Source organism: Dendrobium catenatum, unplaced genomic scaffold (assembly GCF_001605985.2).
Source record: "Dendrobium catenatum unplaced genomic scaffold, ASM160598v2 fragScaff_scaffold_629, whole genome shotgun sequence".
Taxonomy (NCBI): domain Eukaryota; kingdom Viridiplantae; phylum Streptophyta; class Magnoliopsida; order Asparagales; family Orchidaceae; genus Dendrobium; species Dendrobium catenatum.
Window position 1 is genome coordinate 392449 of NW_021319091.1, and position 20481 is coordinate 412929.

Sequence of the window (20481 nt, forward strand, 5' to 3'; positions counted from 1 at the left end):
AAGAATCAGCATGGATACTTCAGCTGGGAAGGCCAGCGAAAGCGTTGTCATGGAAGTACAAGATCATATACATGATGAACTATTTATCTCGATTTCACTTATAGCACAAATAAACTCAGGCTTTTTTGTCGGGATTATAGCTACCTCCGTAGTGAAGTAAAAGGAGAGCTCCATTTGCGGAACCTTCTCCACTGTAGTTCACGCTTAATTGGGGTAAGACCTTTACTTGAAACACGCACTGCCTGCCACACATCGCCACTTGAACTAACCGAACTAACCACGGCTTTGAGAATCTTTGTCGACGAATTGAGGTCGGAAATCACTACGGAGGTAGCTATAATCCCGACAAAAAAGCTTGAGTTTATTTGTGCTATAAGTGAAGATCGAGATAAATAGTTCATCATGTATATGATCTTGTACTTCCATGACAACGCTTTCGCTGGCCCTCCCAGCCAAAGTATGCATGCTGATTCTTCAAAACAACAATGCAGACCAAAATATTCTAGTCTAGTCTTCATCCACATCCCTCGCCCTCGGTATTGACAGCCGGACCAGCTAAAGAAATACAAAATAATTAAAAAATGCAAAAAAAATAATCGATTTGTTCTCCAACAACCACCGTTCTCCGGTCTCGGGGACCTTTTCTCTCCAAAATCTCAGAATTTTGGTGCATCACCAGCTGGTCCGGCTGTCAATACCTAATACCTAGCAATGAAGAGGCCGAGCGATGTGAACGACGGCGAGAATATTTCAGCCTGCATTGTTGTTCTGAAGAATCAGCATGGATACTTCAGCTGGGAAGGCCAGCGAAAGCGTTGTCATGGAGGTACGAGATCATATACATGATGAACTTTTTATCTCTTCACTTACAGCACAAATAAACTCAGGCTTTTTTGTCAGGATTATAGCTACCTCCGTAGTGATTTCCAACCTCAGTTCGTCGATAGAGATTCTCAAAGCCGTGGTTAGCTCAAGTGGCGATGAGTCGCAGGCAGTGCGCGTTTCAAGTAAAGGTCTTACCCCAATTAAGCATGAACTACAGTGGAGAAGGTTCTGCAAATGGAGCTCTCCTATTTCTTTATCCCTAATCTCTATTGTTTTGAAGGCACTCAGTCGACTGCTTGCTCTGGCAATGAATTCTTAGATGCCTTAGTTTCCGACAAACCTGGAAATAGTATGCATGATGATGGGGCAAAGATGGGATCAGATCCAAAGCAGCGGAGAAGAAAGGGAAGAGAACGAAGCAAAGGCCCAAAGTGGTTGAAATTGAGATGACAGAAAGGAAACCTAAGATGGGAATTCCAATGCCTCCTCAAACACCAAACAGAAATCTCTTATTTCTGCTGCTTTTACAAGGATTCGCTCAGCTGATTGCTCTGGCGGTGAATTTTTAGAGGCTTTAGTTTTGGATAAATCTGGAAATAGCGTGCATGTTGATCGTGGAAAGCTCGGAGCAGATTCAGATGAGTGGAAGATTAAAAAGAAGTGAAAGAAGTACAGGCCCAAGGTGGTCGAAATTGACAAAACGGAAAGTAAGTCTAAGATGGAGACTCCAAAGGCTCCTCAAACACTCAGTCAGAAATCTCCGGGGAAGAAAAAGGGCAAAGTGATTGGAGGGAAGACTTTTGCAAAGAAAAGGTTGTTTGAAATTTATTTAGAAGATGATGATGAATGGGAAGAACCTAGTGATCAACCCAAGCCTACTTCTGCTGATGAGGCAATTCATCCTTCTAACATAATCCAATTCGATGAAGATGATTATGCTGCTGAAAAAAAAATGTGGAACCTTGTGGATGGAGTGATTACAGAGAATTTGCCAGCAGGATCTAGTAATTGTTCAAGAGATGTTAATATTAGAATTGATGAGTTGTTGCAAGAGCTTGCTAAACTACCCATGAAATCATTTTCACCTCTACTACTTAAAGCAGAATTATTGCAACTTAATATTGAATGCCCTGTAGATACCCTGAGTTATATTGTTGATAAAATTAGAACCCCCTGCCTTCTCTATTTTGTTATTCTAAGCGAGAGGAAATATAGACTAAAACAGGCTATAAGCCCAGGAGGGTCTATATCATTCAACAAACAAAATATTGGAAGACTCTATATATGTGCTAAAGAAATGGCTTCCATCTCTTCTTTTGAAAAATGATCAGTCAACAGCTTCAGGGTATATGTTTAATAACAGGCAAGGTGGTAGGAGCAAGAGGAAAATTAGTGGATCAAGGGAGACAAAGGCTCCAGCTAAAAAATTGTCTATGCCCGCTATCCAATCTAACTTTCAAATTGTGCCTTATACTTTCACTGCCCGCATGATTCTCATTTTATGTGTTTAATCATTTCCCTTGTACATTATTCTCAACATAATATCTAATGTGTTTCATTTTCTTATTTAGGCTGAAAAATTAGACTATTTTAATGGAATTTCTTGGGCTTTCGTAATTTGTTTTGATAATTATACAATGATAAAATGCAAATTTTTCTTAGATAAGTAAACTCTTAACTTAGTACATTCAGAAAATGAACTATTCAAATGTTAGAATATGTTGAATTAAGTTTGTACAGTAATCAGTTGAAACAATGTTAGAAGTACATGATTATTGTTTACAAAAGCTACATTTGAATAGATCCAATTATGGTTCATTTATTTTGCTATCACCAAGTCGATGATATTTGTTGAAAAGGAGCATAAATAGCTGCATACTTAACTGCTTTATCTTTCTACAGGCGGCAGGAGGTTCTCTCCTTGGAAAGGTTCAATTGTGGACTCTGTGGTTGGCGTTTTTCTTACCCAAAATGTATCAGATCATTTGTCAAGGTAGCAATCTTATTATATGAGTCTAATACAAAATTATTTAGTTCTTCGTAACCATATGTGGTATTTGAAAATGTACCCTTACGTGCTATAATATATGCATATATTTCCTTGCAATGGCTGCTATTCACTTACGTGGACATAAGTCTGAGAGATTAGTTAACCGTTAATGGGAGGCTATGCATGTATTTCTCAACAGGATTATTTGGGATGGGAATAATTACTCTACCAATTGTACCTCATTACCCTCTGTTCAAGTTGGCCTATGCCAGATCTTCTCTAAGCTTTTGGATCTATTAATGTGTAAATTTTTGAAGTTCTTTATTGGATTTTTGTAGATACCTATTCCAAATGAAAGTTAGTTTGTATTCCATTTGAGAAAAGGATCAAAATAGTCTATTGACTCTTTATGATGGATCAAAATAGTTATCAATTATATTAAATGATCATTTTGGTCTCTCAGCTTTTTAAAGAGGAATCAAAATAGTCCCACAATGAGATGATTTTGATTCATTGTTAAGGACTTGAGAGAGTAAAAATGATCATTTAATATAGATGAGGATCATTTTAGTTCTTTATAAAGAGTCAAAGGATTATTTTGGTCCTTTTCCCTATTCCATTTTGTCTTATAAAATTAGCATTTTATCTACTATATGCAGTTCTGCCTTTATGTCCCTTGCTGCAAAATTTCCTCTTCACAGAAGAGGGGAGGGAGGAAGTTCTGAGAGAAAACTGGATGAAGAACATGAAGAGACCTTTACTGATGCCATGGGATTTCTAGACAACATTCCTGGTCTATCTAATTGTGATGCTCAAGATCCTATGGACATTCAGTTAAATGGGCATCCGCTGGAGGACTTGACAAGTCAATCTCACTACATTCAAAATTCTTTTGTTTCCAGTAGAATGGATAGTGAAAATGCTATAGTGTTTGATGTGGATGGATGCATTCCTATACATGTAGCAATCATTTCAAAAGCTTTTCGTGAGAATGCAGAAAATGAATGTAGAGATCGTCTTCGTGCTCTTTCTGGATTGGTAACATGCTCTAACATGAACAATTATCATGTCTATAAAATGGATGCTGAAAAGGAAGCTATCATCAGTCCTTCAAGCGAGTTAGAAGCTCATTTCAGGTTAGAGGAAAACACATCAAATGAAAAGAAAGCAAATTCTGTTGATGAAGGAAAAATTGACTGGGAGGGGTTGAGGAGAAAAGTTGATCTTGAAGGTGGTAAGAAAGAGAGGAGCCGTGAGAGTTTGGACTCAGTAGATTGGGAAGCAGTGCGAAATGCAGATGCAAATAAAATTTCTGAAGCTATTCGAGAGCGAGGGATGAATAATTTACTGGCAAATAGAATCAAGGTAAAATCTTTTTGCTTATTTGATTATATCTAACTCTTGAAGAGCACAACAACACTACATCCCATGTTTTTTGCTTTCATCAAATTCTCGATAATTTGTTTATTATACATGCAATTGCATGAGCTAGTTCCTTTTTTTTGCTTGGTATTAGATGCGTAAATAAAAAAGTTTTGGATGGCATTGGGAGTGTTAAAATGGGTTTTTGGGTCGGGTTTGGGTCCAACCCGAAACTAACCCGCCCTCGACTACACTGACCCGAACCCGACCCGATTACACAAACATGTCAGAAATTTGAACCCGGATCCGACCCGCTTCAAATCTGAGTCAACGTGTCCTGACATGCGGGCCCAGGCGAGTGCAGAGTACAGGTTGAGCGCGGCTGGGCGGGAGCAGGATGGTGTCGTCATGCCTCATGTGGGCAGGAGCAGGACGCGGTCAAGCTGGCCGGGGTGGGAGCGGACATGATCATGGGGACAGATGCAGTGCAATCACATGGGCTTGAGTCTAGATGTGGACGCGGTGCGGTCACACGGATCATTTTTCAGGTTGTTGGGTTTACCCGAACCCAACCTGATTTTTCAAATAGGTTAGGAATTAGAACCCAACCTAAACCGGATTTTTTGGGTCGAATTTTTGGGTTGGGGCATAAGTTGACATTACTAGGTGACATATATATTATACAGCGAGGGGGGTAGGGGATAGGGGTGTAAACGAGTCGAGTTATGACACTATCAAGCTCAGCTCGTCAGTTAGAAAGTTGGCTCGAGAAGGCGAGCTCGTCCCAATGTAAACGAGCTCACGAGCCATTCTCGATCCAGAGATTTTACGCTCGTAGTTGGCTTGTCCCACCCGAACATGATCTCTTCCACATGCACAGCAAAGGTTCTACAACAAGTTTGGTTTTTATTAATTTTAAAATTGATTTAAAAAAAAAAAACTGCATCACGTTTATTAAAAAGCTACATGATTGTTTTTTAATTCTTTTTTCCACATAAAAGTTGTCTGATTAGAAATATAACATTAATAGTTTATATAGTTTTAAATGTTTAACTCTAATATTTTAAAAGTTGCGGTTGGTTTTTATCTTTTTCACAATTATTATTTTTTTAAATATTCAACAACAACAATAACAACAATATCAATCCTTTATCCCACTACGTGGCTCGGCTACATGAATCCGTTTTCTCCATTGTGTCTTGCTAAGAGTCACTCATTTAAATCTAACAAAGAAAGATCATTTTTAATATTTTCTAACTAAATTTTTTTAGATCTACCTCTACATTTCTTAACATATATTAAATCTAATGTATCTACTCTCCTAACATGGTCATTAGAAGGCCACCCTTTTTATAAGACCAGACCATCTAAGGCGACTCTCTCTAAACTTATCTGTCACTGGAGCTATTCCAACCTTTTCACGGATATGCTCATTTCATATCTTATCTAAGAGTAAATCCACTCATCCACCTTAGCATCCTCATCTCAGCAACACTTAACTTAATGTTATGCTTCTCTTAGATATAATTATTTTAAAATACTATTAGTAATTTGAGCCGACTCGCTAGTTCACGAGCCGAGCCTCTTCAAGCTCGAACTAGAGCTTGTTTAATAAACAAGCTCATGGCTCAATAAGCTCGGCTCACGAGCTCGAGCCGGCTTGGCTCTCTTATGCCCCTAGGTGGGGGTTGTAAGTTCAAAAGGGTTGTTAAGCCCTTATGAACTAACCCGAGACTAACTAAGAGGGCGGTGAATTGATGGTTTTAAATATTTTTAAACAAAAGCAAAATCTTTTTGAAACCTTTTCAAATAATTTAAAACAAACAGGATCAACCCTTGATGCGAAAGAGATTAACAAAACCAATCAGAGATTTTAAACCATATAATCAGCCATAGAAAATAAAAGTGTGGAAAATAAAGTGCAGGAATAAAACAGAAAGAACACATCATATTTTTATAGTGGTTCGATCAACTTGACCTACGCCCACTCCTCGGAGGCACCCTTCGAATATTGCACTAAAATAGTAGTGTCTCTCCTTTTTCCCCCACAAAAAGGTAAAGAAGCCCTTACAAAATCATTTTCACCGACCCCGGTGAGGCAGAGAACCCAGACTCTTTTCGCTTCCTCCTGAATCAGGTAGAGAACCCCACTTCTTTTGCTTCCTCCTGAAGCAGGCAGGGAATCTTGATCTAATGCTGACGAAGACCTCCTAAGAGCAACCTTTCTGAGCACCTCACAAACTTCCCCTCACAAGATTCTCTCTTTCTCTCTCAAGCTCTCCTTCTCCTTCTCTAAGCTTTCTCAGGTCAGGACAACAACAAAATATTATATCATAAGCAATTGAGAGATATTATAAAGAAGGCCTTAAAATTGCTTTAATTTTCAACTTGCCATCAAAGATCATTCATGATGATCGACAAATTATCCTATACGATCAGTGTATTTCAACCCTTCCAACTAGGACAATCTGGGTTTGCTGTACGATTAAAACACAATGTTTATTCTGATCGTCCAAGACGATTTGGTCATCGTCCCGTACGATTAGTTCAGAATCATACAATATCGTCCAATAGATAGTTCGGGACTTCCATGATATAAATCGAGACGATATAAAAATATAACTTATTGTCCAAGATGATGCTTGGATCATCCTGTATGATTAGTTCAAAATCAATGATTATCGTCCAGCATATAGTTCGGGACGTTCAGGAGATTCTGGAGAGAACTAAAGTTTTTCACACAGATCATCCAGGACGATCATGCGATCAGCCATGACGATATGATTGATCAATCTAACTTTAATTACTTTTCTTAATCACCTTACTAATTTAGGTATGATTGTAATCAATAGTCTAGGACGATATGGGATCATCCTGTACAATTAGAACAAAATTTTAAAAATAAAATCTTGCCTAAATGAGTTTGGAGGCTGAGTATTTTTAATTTGAGCATATCGTCCAGGACGATGGGCATCTCGTTTAGGACGATTTGCTTAAGCAAGTTTGCATGACCCAAATACCCTAATTATGATTTCTATTTTTGATTGATCATCCAAGAAATATAAAATCGTTCTGTACAATATGATTAAAAATAGAAAAAATTCCAACTCACTAAATTTCTCCCCCTGAGTGTGTGTGTGCAAGGTTATTTAGCTTCAGGATCCACCAAGGTACATTTGACTGAAGAAAAGATAAAAAATGCATTGAAATAGAAATTACATACTGACTTAATCATAGTTTACCTGATCTTGAGCTGATTGATGTTCCAAGCGAACTTGTGGGCCTGAATTTTTTATTAGTGAGCTAGGCACATAAAACATATATGCATGAATGGTAGTAATCAAGGAACAATAATATTTGTTATCATCAAAATCATTGTACTTGGGTCTAGATCTGCAATAATCTGCCTTTTTTTATGATGACAAACATTGTTGTTGGAACATTTTAAATCACAAATATATTTTTCTTTTTAATTTATTTTTCAAAAAATAAAATATAAAATAAAGGAGAACAATATAAGCAAAACAAAGCAAATTTTACTAAAACAAGCAAACGTTACAACACTAACATTACACCCCTTTTGACATCACCAAAAGGAGTAAACAAAAAAAAAAAACCACTAAACAGAACATAGTACAAACAAGTACAAAACATCACACAAAAATAACAAGCAATTTACTATGAAGGACCCTGATCAGATGAAGGAGGTGTTGGTGATGGCTAAAAAACACTGTAAATGAAACAAATTGCTCCCCAAACCAGGCCATATCCTAGTCGTGCTGTTGCTGTTGTTGGGCTTCATATGCATTGAAACGATCAACATGCGCTGCATGCTACTGCTCCTGTGCAATGATGTAGGAGTCAAACCTGGCCTCTCACTGGTCAAACCTCTCTACCAAATGATCCAGCTGTGACTACTAGAGGATAGGAATAGGTTCAGGAATAGCCTTTTCCTCTGCTCCCTCAGCCTCCTCGTGCTCCAAATGGAGGTGAGTGCTGTGAATGACATGGAAGGAGCTATTGGTGTAGAAGGCAGGTTAGTAGTTTGGTAGGGTAGAATGCTGAAGATTGTACTTTGTTTCAAGAACATATGTAATGATGTGTCATAGGGTCATATTTGGCTTCCTCTTATGTCCGGAATCTCTAATACTAGTCAAGTGTTCAATGTATTGAAAAAGAAGATCAGTAGCATTTAAATCCCTACAGGCCATGATATACTTGGTGGTGAGGGAGAGTAGAGGAATATTGTGAATACAGTCACTAGCTTTTAGGTTATAGAGGTTCAAATGACATGTTGAATAGTCATAACATCTTTGACTAATAAATTAGATGCACCATCATGAAAAGTGGCATTAGTGTGTCTTAAATATTGATTGATAGGGCTCCAGTTGAAATCAGGATATAAAGCTAAGATATGAAGTTTGTCACCAGTGGTGGAGAGTTGAAGAAGTTCCTGACAGCCCTGATAAGTGATTTCTACGAGTCTTTTATTTACATAAGATTGATGGGCAGTGTAGGTAGAGTTAAGCCAAAGATTGGTAAATAATTCATATAAAAGTTCAGAGTGGAAAAAGAATGCGAGGGTCAGAATGAAAGTAAGGGAAGTATGAGCAAACATATCTAACACTGGATAAGTGTGCGAGGATTGACAATCTTAGAGGATGTAATCTATACAGTTTTGTACCAGAGATAAGCAGCCTGATCTGATGCCTCAGTGAATCAAGGGTCTACATTTGCCCTCGAGGAGCTTCTAGTAAGCATTCTAGAACTCTTACCACCAGCCATTTTGAGAGCTTGACTGAAAGGGAGAAGGATTTGAAGGGCTTTGGAGTGAAGAAAATAGTTCAAATCAGCTATTTATAAAGAGTTGGACAAATCATCTTGGATGATCGTGGAACATCCAGGATGATCAAGAGCAATAATAGCATTCAGGATGATTGGTCAAAAAGGCGGTCCTATCGTCCAGGATGATCGGACATTGTCTAGGATGATTAGAGACAAGCGATCGTTCCAAGGAGTCAGCCAGTACGATCTTTGACTATAAAGATCATTCAGGATGAACATGTGGATCATCCAGGACAATTGGCAATAATGGATCTTACCGGCCGAATTTAAAACATCCAATTATTTTGCCATGTGGATCATCCAAGAAGATCACCAATAATTGAGGTAGAATTCAATTATATTGTCCAGAATGATGTGGATCATCCAGGACGATCTCAAATAATAGAGTCAGATAATTCGTCAGATGGATGATGAATGGTGAATTTATGATATCATTTAGGACGATAGTAAATCATTTAGGACGATGTGAATAGAAAATTAAAAATTTTGATAATGGATAAATATGATCAGAAGAGGTCCAAAAAAAAAGTAAAACTTAATAAAAAATAAGTAAAAAACACAATAAGAAGACGATTAAAATAATAAAAAGAGCAAAAAAAAATTGAGTTTTTTTAATCAATACTAGAAGATGATAAATTTTTCATATGATTGAATTAAAAATTAATAAGAAATGAATTAATATCACTGAAATCCAAAAAATGACAGAATAATCAATCCTATTAGTCCTAATTCAGACTCTTTACAGGGTAAAAATCTTTTGAAAATAAAAATCTAATTCAGAAAAGAAATCAGCTAAGAAAAACGATATGTTTAAAACTTCATTTCAGAAAAATATCTTATACAATAATATAACAAAGAAATTACACACGATTATGAGTTACAATCATGTCTTTGAAAATATCAACTGATACATAATTTCTTCTAAGATTTAAATGTTTGAAAGAGAAGAAAGCTTGATTTCTTGTGGGATCATTTTGTTCCTCTTGTCAATTATTTGACGCACTTTGCACATCTTTTAATTTTTGATACACTTTGTATATTTTTTTTTAAGTTTTGGTGATTATCGCGTATCTTTTCAGTTTTCTTTTGGGCTCATTTTATGCATCTTATTATTTTTACGAACTAGCTCCCTTTCGAAACCTTTAAATACTCTCAGTTATGAGTACATCTTTCAGATAAAAGAGAAGAAAAACTTACTCTCGAATATAAGGAGTAGGCTATAAAGCAGAATCATATTAATTTGATAAATATAACAACTTGATCAAGAAAGCTCGAAAGTGATTTAATGACTTTGAACATTTTTCATATGAGATAGATTATTTTAGGAAGATAGAAAATATCTCAATTTTAAAGTCCAGTTGTTAATTTGAAATAGATTTTTGCTTTGAAAAGAAAATTATGCCACTAAAGGAGTTAGAGGAAAAGAAACAATCAACAGTGTTTCTTCCTTTAACTGATTTAGGGATGTCAATCATTGTTTATAAATTTTCAATAACAAAAATAAGGCAAAAATGTCATTCTAGTAATGACCAATAAAAAAAAAAACTGAAGGGAAAAATAACATAAAAACAAAATATGGAATACTGCAGCACTTAAACAAAAGCATAAGAAAGATTAGAAAACATAATTCAGAGTTCAATAAACATCAAGTTCACTTAAACAAAAACAAACAAGAAAACAAAAATAGAAGAAAGATAAAAAAATAGAAAATTCAGAGGTGAGTAATCATTAAGTTCATGCATTTATGTCTATGACACCTAATCTGGTCTTTAAGATGCTGAAAGTTTCAAAGGACAGTGATTTAGTAAAAATGTTAGTCAGTTGGTTTTCAATTTCTACATTATGTAGCTCAATGTCTCCTTTAGTAACATGATCCCTAATAAAGTGATGTCTTATGTCAATGTGTTTGAATGTTGGATGAGATTTTTAGAAATGCAGATGACACTAGTGTTATCACATATAATTGACATTGTGCCTACAAGTAATCCTAAATCTAGAATATGCTGCTTTAACCAAAGGATCTGGGTCACATAACTTCCTAAGGCTATGTACTCAACTTCAGCAATTAAAAGTAAAACAGAGTTTTATTTTCTAGTGGATCATGAGACTAAGAATTATCCTATAAATTGACACGTTCTGGAGGTATTCTTTCTATCCACCCTACACCCTACAAAGCTGAATCATAATATCCTATAATATCAAAAGAAGTGTTATGCCTTGAGAATATCAAATTCTTAAGTTTTGAGTTCTTAAGAGATATCTAAGGATTCTCTTAACTATAGTTAGGTGGGACTTCTTTAGATCAGCTTGAAATCTAGCTCAGATTCACACACTAAACATTATATCATATCTGCTAGCTGTCAAATAAAGGAGCGATCTAATGATTTCTCTGTATTTATTTTTATCAACTGATTTTTCATTTGAGTCTTTATCTAATTGATCACTAGAGCTCATGGGAGTTTTTATTGGCTTGACTTTATCCATTTCATATTTCTTCAAGATGTCCTTAATATATTGTGATTGATTAAGAAAAGTTATATCATTCATTTGCCTTATGCTAAATCACAAAAAATAGGATAATTCTCTTGTCATTCTTATATCAAATTTCTTACTCATTATTTTAGAAAAATCATCATATAAATTTTTATCAAAATTTTCAAAAAGTATATCATCAATATAGATCTGGACAATAAGTAATTCATCTCCTACTCTTCTTAGAAAAAGGGTGGTGTCTACGCTCCCCTTAACAAATTTCCTTTCCATTAGGAATGTGCTAAGCCTCTCATTTCATGCCCTGAGTATCTGTTTTAATCCATATAAAGTCTTTTTAATTTGAAAATATGAATTGAAAATTGAGAATTCTCATAGCCTTGGGGTTGCTCTATAAACATATCTTCTTTTATTACCCCATTTAAAAGGCAATATTGATATCCATTTGAAAAAGCTTAAATCTCTTATAACATGCAAGGCTAGTAACACTCTAATCGCTTTCAATCTAGCTACATGGGTAAAAGTTTTCTCAAAATTAATCCATTCTATTTAATTATACCTCTTGTCCACAAATCTTGCCTTATTCTAACCATCACATTAAAATCATTCATTTTATTCTAAAAGACCCATTTGATTCCTACTACATTTTAATCCTTGGTCTTTCTACTAGCTCCCAAATATCATTTCTAATAAATTGGTTCAGTTCCTCTTACATAGCCTGTATCCAGAATTTATCAGAAAGGGCTTAATTAATGTTGGTGATTTTAATAATTAAGATGAAGACAGAGTGGTCTTATAGGGTGTCTTATTCAGTTTGGATCTAACATTCACCCTATTTAACACATAACAAGTTGTGTTCACCATTTTTGTCCAAAAGTATTTTAGAAGTGAATACTCAACAAGCATGGCTCTATTGGCTTCCACTAAGGTCCTATTCTTCCTTTTAGCTACCCATTCTACTAAGTGCTCATAGGAGTTGAGAAGTTGTGACTAATTCATTGCTCATCACAGAAAAATCTAAATATCTCATTTTCAAACTCTCCACCATGATCACTATGGATGGTCATAATCCACAACCTAGTTTTTTTTTTTAATCTAAGTGAAGAATGATTTAAATTCATCAAATGAATCACTTTATATGACAGAAATCTAATACAAGTGAACCTCAAGTAGTCATTGACTATTACAATTCCAAAGACCTATCACCTTAAGCTTGCAGTGCTAACGAGTCCAAATAAATAGGATTTTTAAAGGTTTAAAGGTATTAATGTCCTTAATAGAATGGAAAGAGGATTTGACTTATTTTCCTAGTTGACAGGGATCACACATGTGGTCCTTAGTGAATTCAAGCTTGGGGATTCCTTTTAGTAAGTCTTTTTAGGTTACTTTTTTAAGTGTTTTCATGCTAGCATGATATAACCTCCTATGCCACAATCAAGACTCATCAGCAATAGTTTTTAAGTAAAATAAAGCAGCACATTCAATATTATTTAAATCAAGCATGTAGGCATTGTTGATCATTTTTTCCTGTAAAATAGTATTATTATTTAAGCTTATAATATAGGTGTTTGATAAAAATTTTATGTTGAAGCCTTTATCACAGAGCTGACTAATACTAAGCAAGTTATATTTCAAGCCATCAACAAGTAAAATATTTTCAATCAAAAGGTTCTTGAAATTTTTTATTATACTTGCGCCCACTACTTTCAGGTGGTGTTGTCTCCAAGAGTGACCTTGCCTCTAGCCCTGACCTCCAGTGAATTGAATTGCTTTGCATCTCCAGTCATATGGCATGAGCATCCGCTGTCCAAGCACCATTTTCTCTCATGAGGTCTTGTGTGAGAGCATACCTACAAAATCATCAAATATTAGATTTAGGAACTCAAACAAGTTTGGATATCTTCTTATGGAAAGAAGAATGTAATGAATATGTATTATGCTATGAATCATGCAATTTGGGTCTCACATCAAATGTGTTTTATGATGAATGGTGCATGTGTGGGAGTGTCCTAGTATGCCACATGAAAAACATCTAACATCAGGAAAATGATTTATTAATATACTCAGGTTATAGTGGCTCTTCCTAGGTTTGAATGGAGCTTGCTGATTTAATGGATTATGAAACTCAAGCATTGTAGGTGGTTTTTTATTTTCTTTGAATTTTCAAAAAATTGAAATTTCTATTTTCAAAGTATGCTCTTTACGATCTAAATCAGTTGCAAGAGTATCTAATTCCTTTTATACAGTTTCTAGCTCAATATGTAAATTTTTTAAGGAATCATGCTCTTCAGTCAATTCAGAATACTTTTTGTTCAAAGCATCAAATTCATCTAATAATATCAAGTTATTGCTATCAAGTGTAAAATGATTTTTAATAAAAACTTCATGTTCTTTTTATAAGTTCATAAATTTCAGTTTCATGCTAGCATAGAATTTTTTAAGCTTTCTATAAGATGAATGAATTTTTCAGAAATATCAAGGGATTAATCGTATATTAATTCACATACATCTTCTTGGTCAGAGTGGCCAAGATGATTATCCGCCATCAAACATAAGTTTGTTGTCTCCTCTTCAGCTTCAATTTCAAAGGAGTCAAATGTAGAATCCACCTAGAAAGCTTTTTGGATCCGTTTCTTGTCCTTCATGAACTTAGGATTTTCTTCAGCCTTCTCCTTGCTTAAATGAGCTTTCAGAGTTAAGCAATCAGCCTTCAAATGCCCTGACTTCTTGCATTCAAAACAGACAACGTTAGAAGAAACTTTAGAATTCTTATGGTTCTTACATTTGTTCTATTTCTGATGATGCTTTTGCTTTTTTCTTAATAAACTCTTGAATTGTCTAGTAATTAAAGCAACGTCATCACTTTTAAAACCAGAAGAATTAGTGTCTGATTCATTAGCCTTCAAGCCTACTGTTTTTTCTTTTTTTTTTCTTATCTACATCAAGCTGCCTTTGGTTCACTTCTTGCTCATAAGCTATTACTGATCCAAGTAAGTTATCGATCGAGTAAACATTTAAATCTTGGAATTCAATAATAACAGTAATATTAGTATCAAAAAAAGAAGGTAAACATCTCAAAATTTTGTTGGCTTTCTCATAGTTAGCTCTCTTCCCAAGGCATGTAGGGAGGTGACTATTTGTGTAAACCTATTATACATTTCAGATATTAACTCAGTAGGTTTCATGCAAAAAAGTTCATAGTCATGAAATACATTATTTAACTTAGATTGCTTAGCTTCACTTGTGTCTTCATAAGTAATGCATAATCTATCCCATATTTTTTTACCAGTTGCACATGTTGAAACACGCATGTAATCTTCTGATTTTAGTGCACAAAAAAACAGTTTAAATATTTTGCATTAAGTTATAGTATGTTCCTATCATCAAAAGTCCATTCAGAAAACGGAAGTTCAGTTTTGATGCCATTTAATTGACGTGTTGGTGCAGATGCCATTTATTTCACGTGTTGGTGCAGAATAACATTTTTTACAAGCATTAACATGCGATAATTTATAGATTGTAAAAAAAGTGGACATGCAATTTTTCTAGAAATCAAAATGTATATTATCAAATAAGGGTAGTCGAGTAATGGAATTCTCATTCGTTGTGTTTCAATTATCAAAGTTAGCTATGAATCAAAATTCAAAAGTTTTCTAAAACTTGATTTTATGAATCCCACTCTGATATCACTTGAAAGTTTGTTAGGATTATTAAGCCCTTGTGAATAAGCCTGAGGCTAACCAAGAGGGGGTGAATTGGTGGTTTTAATATTCTTAAACAAAAAGAAAAATCTTTTTGAAACCTTTTTAAATATTTTATAACAAATAGGATTAACAAAACCAATCAGGAATTTTAAACCATATAATCAACTATAGAAAATTAATATGTGAAAATTAAAGTGCATAAATAAAACAGAAAGAATACTCTAGATTTTTATAGTGATTTGGTCAACTTGATCTACGTCCCACTCCCGGAGGCACCCTCTGAGTATTGCACTAAAATTATAATGTCTCTCATTTTGCTCTCACATCAAGGCAGAGAAGCCCTTACATAATTATTTTCACCGACCTCGGTAAGGCAGAGAACCCAGACTCTTTTTGCTTTTTTCTTGAAGCATGCAGAAAACCCCAACTCTTTTTGCTTCCTCCTGAAACAGGCAGAGAACCTTGATCTAGTGCTGACAAATTTCTCCCAAGAGCCACAAAGGAGTCAAGGATGACGATTGGAGAAGACGACTTGAATTCTTATTTGGAGCAACCTTTGTGAACACGTCACAAACTCTCCCTCGCAAGATTCTCTCTCTCTCTCTCTCTCTCTCTCCCAAGTTCTCATTCTCTAAACTTTCTTAGGTCAAGACAACAACAAAAGATATTATCATAAGAAATTGAAAGATCTTATAAAGAATGCCTTAAAAATTGCCCTAATTTTTAACTTGCCATCAAAGATCATCCATGACGAACGACAGATCATCCAAGATGATTAGTGTATTTCAACCATTCCAACCAGGACGTTCTGGGTTTGTTGTACGATTAGAACACAATATTTATTCTGATCGTCTAGTACGATTTGTTCATCGTCTCGTATGATTAATTCAAAATCATACAATATCGTATAGCAGATAGTTCGTGATGTCCAAGAGATAAATTGGGATGAAATAAAAATATAACTGATCGTCTAAGATGATGCTTGGATCGTCATGTATGATTAGTTCAAAATCAGTGATTATCGTCCAGCAGATTGTTTAGGACATCCATGAGATTCAGGAGAGAACTAAGATTTTTCACACAGATTATCCAGGATGATCATGTGATCAGCCAGGACGATCATGCGATCGACTAGGACGATATGATCGATCAATTTAACCTTAGTTACTTCCCTTAATTTCCTAACTAATTTAGGCAGGATTGTAATGAATCGTCTAGGACGATATGAGATCATCCTGTACGATTAGAACAAAATTCTAAAAATAAAATCTTGCCTAAATGAGTTTGGCCGTTGAGTATTTTTTATTTGAGCATATCGTCCAGGACGATAGGCGTATCGTCCATGATGATTTGCTTAAGCAAGTTTACATGACCCAGATGCCCTAATTAGGGTTTTGTTTTTGACTTATCATCCATGATGATATAAAATCGTCCTGTACGATATGATCAAAAACAAGAAAACTCTAACTCACTAAATTTCTCTCCCTCAATGTGTGTGTGCAAGGTTACTTAGCTTCAGGATCCACTAAAGTACATTAGACTCAAGAAAAGGTAAAAAATGCATTGAAATAGAAATTACATACTCACTCAATCCTAGTCTATATGATCTTGAGCTGATTGACATTCTGAACAAACTTGTGGACCTAAAAAGTTAGTGAGCTAGGCACATAAAACATATATGCATGAATGACAGTAGTCAAGGAACAATAATGTTTGTTACCATCAAAATCATAGTACTTGGGTCCAGATCTGCAACAGGAGTTGCAAACTTGGGCCTAAAACATAAAAAATCAAACTAATTCAATTCAAAGTTTAAGATTATGGATGAGTGTCAACCACTTGGTATTTGTACACAAGATGTATTACCAAAGCCCAATACTCTTATGTGCATTGACAATCTCCCCTAATGTGCGGGGTCTGTACATTAGCTATGACATGATGTGTGCAAAAAAATAGGTTAATCTGAAAATTTGAGAGAAACTGACTGAGCCTATTGATTTGGTTTGGTTTGAAGACTAAATTTTTTTTTCTTTGCCAACTAATTTAGTTTGATTTAGGCTAGTTTTGCAAAATTGAAATAAACCAAACTGAACCAATTAAGCATGATATATGACTATAAATTCCATTCATAAATAATGGGATTTATTTAATTCATCTTTATGTATACAACCCTTTTGGATTCTTCTAGAGTTTTGAGTTAGAGACCATTAACAAAGAGTTTTTAAATTACTTTATTTAATTGTATCGAAGTATCTGACAATTTTTTTTTGTATCAAATTTGTGGAAAATACTTTCTAATGCATAAATAATTTATTCCTCGCAGGATTTCCTCAATCGTTTGTTTAGAGACCATGGAAGCATTGACCTTGAATTGTTAAGAAACGTATGCCCTGATGAAGCCAAGTAAGACCATTTGCTTATTGATTTTATGTTGAGATGACCTACATTATGGATTATTATAATTACTATCCTAAATTTTTGTTCTATAACAAAGGGCGCCATATGTGGCTTTCCCCGGTAAGGTTCAAATTTTGGCTTCGTTTGGGATGGCTTTTTTACTGTTTCTTGAATCAGCTTTCCAGTACAAAAAAATTAATTTTTATACTAAAAAGTTGCTTCTAGAAGCAGTTAAAAAGCCGTCCCAAACAAAGTCTTAATAGAACAATTTAATTTCAAATATGGGTTTTACTCAATATTATAAAGTTCTTTTTCATTTTACTATTAAGGTTGATACCAATGTTGCCCGCATAAGTGTAAGATTAGGATGGTTGCCACTCAAGCCGTTACCAGAGTTCCTTCAACTACATCTCTTAGAACAGTAAGTGTGCTAATCTTTCCTAATGACATATTTTATTGGAGATTATTAATTATCTTTTGGTCCGACTCCAGATTCCATCCCAAAAGTTATTATGAATTTGAAAACATTATTAATTTATTGTCCATTGCAATCAATCTAATCTTTCATGGTATTTTAATAGGTATAATGGATAGCGTGCAGAAATATATTTGGCCACGTTTATGCAAGCTTGATCATCAGGAGTTGCAAATTTCAGAAACCTACTGCAAAAAAAAAAAAAAACTCATTTCCAAAAAATGCTTCTATTGTAGTACATTGATTCAGAAAATGATTTTTAATTCTTTTTGAGAAACTTTGTTTTCTTTTTAATTGGTTCTTGACTATTAGTTTCTTATATAAAGTTAATTATGTATATTAATTTCGGTGCCAATCAAATAAGATATAAACTTATAAAAGGCAGGAATATGGCTAGTAATTCTTTTATAGTTGTGGTGTTTTTACATATCCTAGGGTATTTAGCCTCTTTTAGTTTATACATATCCTTCATCTTAAGCATCTTAGTAGGTTTTAACTCATTCTTTTCGGTGGTCACTATAGTCAAACCTCCCTTCTTCGGCACAATAGGAATGGGGCTAAACCAAGTACAATAAAAATGGGATAAATGATATTTGCATCAAACCGTTTAAGTATTTATTTCTTTATAATCTCTTCCATGGCATGGATTAATCTTCATTATGAATTAGATTTTTGTTGGGAGTCTTCTCCATCAAAATCTTATGTATGCATAATGATGAACTAATCCCCTTAATATCAGCTATTATTGAACCAAATACTTTTTTATATGTTTTAAGAACCCTAATCAACTTCTTTATGATATTCTTCCAACTCAAAAGAAATGATAACAAGTAAGATTAAATCATATCTGGAAAATGCATACTTGAAATGGGCATGTAAGCCTTTAACCTCAAGAACTAGTGCCTTAAAAATAGAAGGTTTCAATAATCTCCTAAGAGATAATATACCTAATAGCTCATACATGTTAATTGTAAATTATGTACCTTTTATTATGTTAAAATTCAATGAAAATGTGACATTTTAATTGTCATTGTAAAGGAAATGTTCAAGAAAAAAATTCACAAGTGTTGAACGAGTGCATTAGCGCCCGTAAATTTCGTGCCACAACGTCATCATCTATAAGGCCCTAGCGCCTAATTCAAACATTACAACGCTGGCCACTCTAGAATTTAAGGCAAATCAGTGCCCTAGAAGAGCCAAGGTCATTTTCACAACACTCCATAGCACTGCAACAATAAAAATTCATGCTGCAGTACTTGAGACTCAAGAATTTGAATGCCATAGCGCTGATCATCCGAGCACCACAATGCTTATTTAAATATTCAAGCATCATTAATCTCAACTTTTATAGCATGATAATGGAGTAGTTGAGAAAATATGTAGCCCCATCAATTCAACCAACAAATATACTGATACAACCAATAGATGCATTAAGTCAATACAGCGCCATAGCGGAGCAAGCTTAATAGTATGAAGGTTCTTGTTCATTTTATAATGCTGCAGCTTCACTGTGTCAAGTGTCGCAATGCTTGAGCCCATTTTTTCACTTGTTACAAATAGTTTTTTAGTTCACTTGTTAGAGAGTTTTGTAACTTTTAGTAGAGTCCTATAATATTTAGTCTAGTTCCTTAATTTACTCTTAGAGTAAAGTTTAAGTGAGGCTAAGTATAAGATACTTTTATTGAAGATCTTAGCTTATCTTGTGTAAGCAATTTTACCATTAGGCGAGCAAAGAGTTTTGAGAAGTCAATTGTACTATCATGATGAAGTTTTTCTTATTGGTTCTTGTGTATCCTTTCTTCTACGGAGAAATGAAAATTAGTTCGCATTCAAATTTATCTATGTTATTAATTTATGAGTTTTTGGCTAATGATATAGACATAATGCAAGTACTAATATAGACTCTAGTACCTTGAATGAAATTATGGATGTTTTAATATTTAGTGTGATATATTACATCGATGGAGGAATATTTGAATAAATGGGAATATTGAATGGAAAGTTAGCATATATAGGCATAACATGCTTAACATTCTAGGTTCTATGGAGATGTTAAAATTATAGGAAGGCCTTAAATGTTCCTTTTCAAATCTATAATCATGATAGAAATATAGGGATGCGTATGCTCTAAACCACATGTAATGTTAAGAGAATCATTGGGAAAATATTTTCATTTACATGTATTACTCCAAAACATATTTATAGATTAATATCACCTCATCTATTTGTATTCTTTGTAATTGGTAGAAACTCAAATGTTTTATTCTTGTTTAGTAGGATAAATTGTGCATCTATAGTAAATAGTACAAGTTGATTGCAATTTAGCATAATATTTCCTCATTGGATTGACACTCCCTCAATCAATTTTTTACTTGATCAACATGTATACTTGT

General features: G+C 34.4%; 1 protein-coding gene across 1 annotated transcript; it reads left to right on the forward strand.

The window, feature by feature from the left end:
- The first annotated feature begins 422 nt into the window (after positions 1-422).
- Positions 423-18429, forward strand: LOC110094436 (transcriptional activator DEMETER-like). The gene is made up of 7 exons (XM_020819669.2): positions 423-826; positions 909-1829; positions 2728-2818; positions 3475-4180; positions 17540-17619; positions 17943-18034; positions 18195-18429. Exons 2-6 carry the CDS (start codon positions 1544-1546, stop codon positions 17965-17967), a joined length of 1188 nt encoding a protein of 395 aa, XP_020675328.1. The 5' UTR covers positions 423-826; positions 909-1543; the 3' UTR covers positions 17968-18034; positions 18195-18429.
- Positions 18430-20481: the final 2052 nt, after the last annotated feature.